We start from the raw sequence: 7,230 nt of genomic DNA on the forward strand, positions 1-7,230 counted from the left end.
AACAGCTACTGGATGATACAGTACCCCAGGCATGGCAACAGCTACTGGATGATACAGTACCCTAGGCATGCTAACAGCTACTGGATGGTGCAGTACCCGGGCATGGCAACAGCTACTGGATGGTGCAGTACCCGGGCATGGCAACAGCTACCGGCATTTTAGCAGCCCCAATATGAAAAGGAAAATAGAAGTTTCTATAGTCTGGAGAGATTTGCTGAGAAGAACTCTGCCTGACAAGAGCTGTGGTCTTTGGTACAGAGCCAGAGCTGACAAATGGTATCCTGGCAAAGAGGAAGACAGCAGGATGAGTGCCCAGCTCACTCCTTCTCACCTTGCAGTCTCCTGGTGTGCGCCAGTGATATGTAACCCAGAAGTCAAGGGCATCCTTAGATCTGGTCCATATGGTCAGCCTCCTGGATACAGAGCATAGAAGCAAATGGAGCTGAGGTGAATGGAGACTCTCTAGCAGAGTTAGGCTTAAAGGTGTTTTAGGAACCTAGAGGTATTCTGTCTTCTTTTGGAAGGAGGGATGTTCATTTGGGAGGACTGAATGTCTCATGGATGGCTCCTGCCTGCCAGGATGTTGACTACTTTTATTCTAAGTATTTGAATATTAGAAAGTAGTTTGTAGATGGCTTTGTAGAATTGATACACATGCCAGTTTGTCAACTATGTACTTGTTGCTACCTTCTGTTCAGTCCAATGCCTTACAGTTTGCTAATAAATACTGCATTTTGTTTTTCCTTTTATCCAAGTGTTAGTTTTTATGCTGCTCTGGTAGGTGCTGCTTCTCGAAAAGTAGCTCTACATTTGTGTGAGACCATAGGGTGCTTGCTGACCTTGTCCTGTGCTGTATTTACTGCTACTGGGGGAGCACACGGTGTGGCTTGATCTAGGGTGACTCCCAACTCCTTTCCAAGGAATAACTCTACTCCGTGTGCTTTCTGTTGCTTCTTTAGTGCAGAAATGTTGACATATGCATCAGAAGGACTTGCTGTTAAATGGGGGTGCTTTTGTTTTAGATGAGTGATGGCTTACTCTTTGACACCTCAGATGAGGAGGAGCTGAGGGAGCAGTTGGATATGCATTCGATCATCGTCTCCTGTGTCAACGAGGAGCCCCTCTTCACTGCAGACCAGGTATGGAGGTGAAGCAGAACCCACAGCTGAGAGCCATGTCTTACTAAAGCTGCAGATGGTGCTTATCAGAACTATTGCACTTGCCCTACACTGTGTGGCTAATGCAGCCTTAACGTGAGTCTTCAACGGAGAGGTAAAAACAAGGTAGATGCTATGCAAGGAAGTGGTGAGATTTTTATGCTCAGCATTGTCGGTGACTGATTATAAGTTACTAATGGAGGGTTATTGCTTAACCCCCACCCCCACCAAATAATCAGTAAGTTCTTTTATAAGGTTACCCTACATGAAAGAACTGGACGGTATTTGAGTTGGTATTTTTGTTTGTTTTGGAACTCCCTATGCAGACCAAGGTGGCCTCAAACTACAGAGATCCACCTACTTCTGTCTCCTGAGTGCCAGAATCAAAGGCTTGAGCTGCCATGCCTGGCTCTGCCAGACAAATTTTTGTAGAACCCTGGGTAAGAATCTTTAACAAATAATAGAAGCATCTGTTAAGCATCGTAGAAAGAAGCAAACATTTCACCTGTGTAACACCGTAGTCATGTCAACCCTGGGTTCATCTGAAACCAGTCAAGGCAGTCTTGTCATTTCTGAACACCCCCACCTCTGTGGTGTCGTCCAAGTGTGACAGCAGAACTTCCTGAAATAAAATGTTCCGTGGCTACGTGGGCTGTGAATTCTGTCACGCTTTATTTTTAGGCAGGGACGAGAAGGTCAGTAAGGAGATACGTTACGGCAAGGTCAGAGGAGTAAATGTAACGCTAAGAATGCCCTGATGGTCCAGCTTTCCCTCATGCTTGGATTGTTCTGGGCTGGAGCCCTGGTGCTGGAGAGAGAGGGAATGCTGTTCCGGAGGGCATAAAAACCCAGGGAGAGATGTGACCCGGAGCAGTCCCCTCCCCAGAAACCAACTCTATAGCCTTGAATGTCTCCTGTCCTGCTGACAGTCCCTTCTTGGGAAGTCTTCCTCCCCAGCATAGTCCTTTCCCAGCTGAAGAGCTACTGATTACGTTTTCTGATTCCTACACGTGTACTCATGGTATTTTATATTTTCTGATTCCTGTCACGTGTACTCATGGTATTTTATATTTTCATTGAATTGTGTTTTTAATTTTTTTGTCAATGGTTAAATGCCCTCTCACCCCTTTAAGGCATAGTTAGTACCTTTCTGCCATCTACAGTTGCCAGACTCGAGTCCCGCAGTTTTGGACAGCAGGTCATGGTTTAATTAAAGGCATGTTTATTTCTAGAATCATCCTTCTTTCAGCTTCCCCCCCATCTGATTCTGTTTTCAGCAATTTAAAAATACTCCCCTTTGTCTTCCACTGAATTAATATATGAAATTCTTTAGCTGCTAGAGAGCTACTTCCTGCTTTATACATGGATATTTTTATGAATATTACATTTTGCGAGTTCTGTGTCAAAGTCTTGGCTAATGTAGATTACATTTATGTTGAGTGCATGCATTTGGTACAGAGTACATTTTTCCTTATTTACCATCTTTTAGCTATAACTTTATTATCTGGTCTGCATAAATCATGGCACCATTTTCCAGACATGTGTAGATGTATTAGCATCTCCTGAATTGAAATGGACATACCAGCTCATATTCTGTTTAATTTTGTGTCCATATATTCTAAGTAGCTTTTGGTAAGCTGTGTTCACTTTTCCATGTGCTTTCTGCACACAATAAGGACTTCACGTACTTCTGCTTGGGTACTCCGGTGAGTGCTGTGGTACAGGCAGGCTTTTCTCCGGTGCATTCGATTAACACTGGTATATGTGTTTTGGAAGGTTATTGAAGAAATTGAAGAAATGATGCAGGAATCGCCAGACCCAGAAGATGATGAGACCCCCACACAGTCAGACCGGCTCTCTATGCTTTCCCAGGAGATTCAGACTCTGAAGAGGTCTAGCATGAGCAGCTATGAAGAGAGTAAGAGACCTATCTTACTTTTTTTTTTTTCCCTGCAACAAAACACCATGGCCAAAGAGGAAGTTGAGGAGGAAAGAGTTTGTTTGGCTTACATTTCAGCATGGCTGCTCATCACCGAAGGAAGTCGGGACAGGAACTCAAACAGGGCAGGAATCTGGAGACAGGAGCTGATGCAGAGGTCAATTAGGAGTGCTGCTTACTGGCTTACTTCCCATGGCTTGTTCATCCTGCTTTCTTTTAGAATCCAGGACCACCAGTCCAGGGTTGGCACCACCTACAATGGACTGGGCCCTCCCTTAGTGCTCATAAATGAGGAAATGCCTGACAGCTGGATCTCAAGGACGCATTTCCTCAGCTGAGGCTCCATCCTCTCGTGACTCCAGCTTGTGTCAAGTTGACACACAGAACCAGCCAGTACAAAACCCTCCTTCCGTCTCTGTGCCTTCTGTCTATGTCCAACACATAATGTCATCATTTCCAGAAAGCTACCCATCTTCTTGGGTCCTCTGGCTCTCTGGTTCTTTGTACATAATTTGGTCATTGTTCAGGACCGTGTTGTATTTTCTTCAGACCCTGGATTAGTTTGCTGGGGCTTTTGGAAGAATTTTCTGCAGCCTGGAGAGCTTCAACAGCCTGAAGTTATTTTTTGGTTGTTCTGACAGCCTCAGGGCCAAGGTTAAGGCTTAGTTGTTTCTCCTCCATTGCCTGTGGGTGGCCATGCTTCCCCTGGCCTTCCTTCCGTACATATCTGTGTCCACATTTCATCTTATAAGACAGACTGGACCCCACTTCAACTGTGTCTCTGTAAATGCACCAAATGCTGGTATATTCTGCAGAGCTGTGGCCTAAGACTTCAGCATGCATTTTGGAGGGAGACAGTTTAGCCCATTAAAAGCAAGATGGGTGTATTAATTGGAAATAATTCTTATGTTTATAAATAGTTGTCTTTGATAGAGCTCTGAGGAATTTTGGGAAATGAAAGTTTGTTAGAAGGGGATCTGTGTTCACATGAACACTGAACTGTGAATGCTGCTGTGTGTTTGGTGTCACAAAGAGGTTCTGAATGACTACCCAGCACAAGAATTCTCTGTGCATCTGTGACTGTCGCCACGCCTGGTTCCATGCTGGATAACACCCTTGTGATCTGGTTTGTATTTGTGGCCCGAGCAGAGGTCTGGGGCTGGACTGCCTCAATCTTTTTGTATTGTATGGCTTCTTTTTAACCTGTGGAAGGTCCTCTGACACACCTTTTTGTGGGATGTGGCCACAACTCTGTAGATAAGCCCTTAGCATTGCTGGAGTCCTGATTGCAAAACCTAGCGTGGATGCATGGTAAGATATAGGAAGTATGCCTTAGTTAGGTCGCAGTCCTGTAACAAACAGTCCCTCAGACTGGGTGGCTTGGACAGTGGGATTTGCCTTCTCACGGCTCTGTAGTCCAGGTGTTAAAATCCAACTCCTTGGCTTGCAATGTCTTCTCCCTGGGTTTTCATGTGGTCTTCTTTGCCTTCTGTAAGGACAGCTGTTGCATTTGGATTAAATTTCGTCTAATAAACTCATTGTTATTGGATGACCTTTCTAAATCTTCCCCCCCAGCTCATCCAGTCTTGTATTGGGACTCCAGCAGGTGACCTCCTGTGCTAGCTGGGGTGACTCCTGTGGACTGTCCCTCCTTTCCTTTTCCTGATCTTCAGCCAGATGCACGAGAGGGGGATATAAGATTAAACAAGCATTGAGTTTAGTTCTTTCAGTGTGACTCCTCCCCTTCACCCCTGGTCGTCTTGTCTCTGTTTGTCAGCAGGCAGTTTCTGGACCCTTCCTCTCCTTCTGTGTTTGTTCTTTCTTCACACCAGCTTGATTTCAGTCTTGGCTATAGGACTCTTCATGGGATGTTTGACTTATATACATTAGAAATTGTGAGGCGTTTTCTCATCTCAGCTGAGTGACATTGCTTACTCACCTCTGGGCTTCTGAGAAGACTCCAGACAGTCAGCGTAATTGCTTAGACTTTGATTTTGTTCTTTGGTTTTAAACTCCCCACTATGCTGCTTCGAGACAGGGGTGTCTCAGTATTCTCCGTTCTTTGTTTCTGGTCACAGGAGTGAAAAGGCTCTCGGTGTCCGAGCTAAACGAACTGCTGGAAGAAATCGAGACGGCCATCAAGGAGTATTCTGAGGAGCTGGTGCAGCAGCTGGCCCTGAGAGATGAACTGGAGTTTGAGAAGGAAGTGGAAAACAGCTTTATTTCTGCTCTGATTGAAGTGCAGAACAAGCAGAAAGAACACAAAGAGACCGCCAAGAAGAAGAAGAAGCTCAAAAATGGCAGCTCTCAGAATGGGAGGAACGAGAGAAGTCACATGCCAGGCACAGTAAGTGATACTTGCAGGAGGCACACAGTGCTGCCCACAGGCTGCCCCAGCCCAGTTGCTCAATAGCGGTGGGTCTGGCAGGTCACACCTGTGCGAGAGTGTGAGCCTAATCAGAGCGCCACAGGGGTCTTTTGCTAGAACACATTGCTTCTTCACGAAGGTGTTTCCTAGTGATGCCTATTGCCCTGTCTGGACGCCTGACCCGAGTGTACCCGAGTGTGTAGTGGGGACGTGAGTGGAAGGAAGAGCAGGAAGGGGAGGATGTCCTCAAGTCAAGAGGACTGGCCAGCAGTCTCTCCTGACTGCATCAGATAGTAGGACGGCAGTGTTTGGTCGCCAGGCTTATGAGTGGTTTTATTTTCTTGTTTGTGTTTAGCTCTGGGGGTTGTAGTAGAAGAAATGAAGAGGGTCCTTTTAGGGGTAGCTGAACTGTGTTATGTAAACAGGTTCCTCCTGACTCATCAGAGGGTGCTGCAGCATATTTAGCAGACCAAAATATTACTGACACGTGAGAACATATTGGAATATTTGAAATCTCAAGCCTTCATAAAAGGTATTTTGTTCTCGGCATGATCATTTTTCCAAAGTGACTTTATGGGTTAAATGTCATCATAAACATTATCATTTTTCCATGGCCAAGTGGGGTCTTGTATCTTCCCGCCCCGACTTCGCGTGTGAAGAGGTGTTGGTTGTATATTTAGAGTATAAACGGTTGGGTGAAGCAACTCATTTTTCTAAAATGATCATTTTTGTCAATCTCGACATAACATAGTAATATGTGTCACAAACTGGTTTTCAGGGCTTAAAGTAGTATCCATTTTCTCTTTAAGTCTGGAATTATTTGCCAGAGAATGCAGTCTCACTGCCAGATGCTGATGGAATCCCAGGAAGAGAATCAAGTTGCTGGGTAGCTGGGTCAGCAGTGAGTGGGTAACACATAATCTTACCACATACCCATTAACCGGATGTGAATAACTTGTGAATAAGTTCACATTTCCTAGTGTGGTGTCCATTTGTAAAAATTTAGAAGGAATAAAACGTATAAATTCACTGTGAAGGATTCAGATGTATCTAACTTTTGAGAAATACCAATATTGATGGAAAGGATGTTCATTTAGTCATTTTTAATGATTATACTGGAGGGAAAACATTTGTTTGGCTGTTCTGTCCTGGAAAATAATTTACTTTAAAATATCAAAGATATTTCCATTTTGCATGTAGTATACTTATAAAAACAAATCTTTTAAATTGCCCTATTATGGCAGTGGGGATTAACTGAAATGCTTAGTTGCTAAATCCTAGCATGGGTGGTAATTTCTGAGTAACCGCTGTTAGGGCTTACATGCAAATCTTCTATTTATTGCTGTTAACACTTGGCTGAGAAAAACAAATTTATCCCTACAGGGTTTTAAAGGCTTCTTTCTGTAATTCCCATATAAATAGGGTTAGTGTGGACCCATTGTGTAATTTTGTATGGCATTTATACCGAGAAATGGATTTGGCAGGACAGCATGGGGGTTATAGTTAAACCTTCATTGGTCTTGAGATAGGGTCATACAGGACTCCATTTATTTTTTCATAATAAACTCATGAAGTCGCTTCCTGATCCTGATCTACTATTTGTGTCAAAAACTTTAATTAGGACGGTACTGGCATGGCTTAACTCCTGGCACTTTTTTCCTATGTCTTATTTTAGTCTCAAATGCCAGAGAACCATTCCATCTGTAACACAAACAGCTTCAACCTGGTGATTTTGAAGATAGTTACAGTGGCTCAAAAGAACAACT

The 7,230-nt window shown here is 44.1% G+C and overlaps 1 protein-coding gene across 3 annotated transcripts in view; it reads left to right on the forward strand.

Annotated features, from left to right (window-relative positions):
* Positions 1-7,230, forward strand: part of Fez2 (fasciculation and elongation protein zeta 2) — a 38,585-nt gene that overhangs the window by 11,532 nt on the left and 19,823 nt on the right. For all 3 annotated transcript variants that reach the window (XM_005360783.3, XM_026786028.1, XM_005360784.3), the window contains exons 3-5: positions 1,023-1,139; positions 2,934-3,075; positions 5,175-5,443. In XM_005360783.3, coding sequence (XP_005360840.1) covers positions 1,023-1,139; positions 2,934-3,075; positions 5,175-5,443 — 528 coding nt within the window. The remainder of the gene's footprint in view (positions 1-1,022; positions 1,140-2,933; positions 3,076-5,174; positions 5,444-7,230) is intronic.

The sequence above is a fragment of the Microtus ochrogaster genome, linkage group LG3 (assembly GCF_000317375.1).
Source record: "Microtus ochrogaster isolate Prairie Vole_2 linkage group LG3, MicOch1.0, whole genome shotgun sequence".
NCBI lineage: Eukaryota > Metazoa > Chordata > Mammalia > Rodentia > Cricetidae > Microtus > Microtus ochrogaster.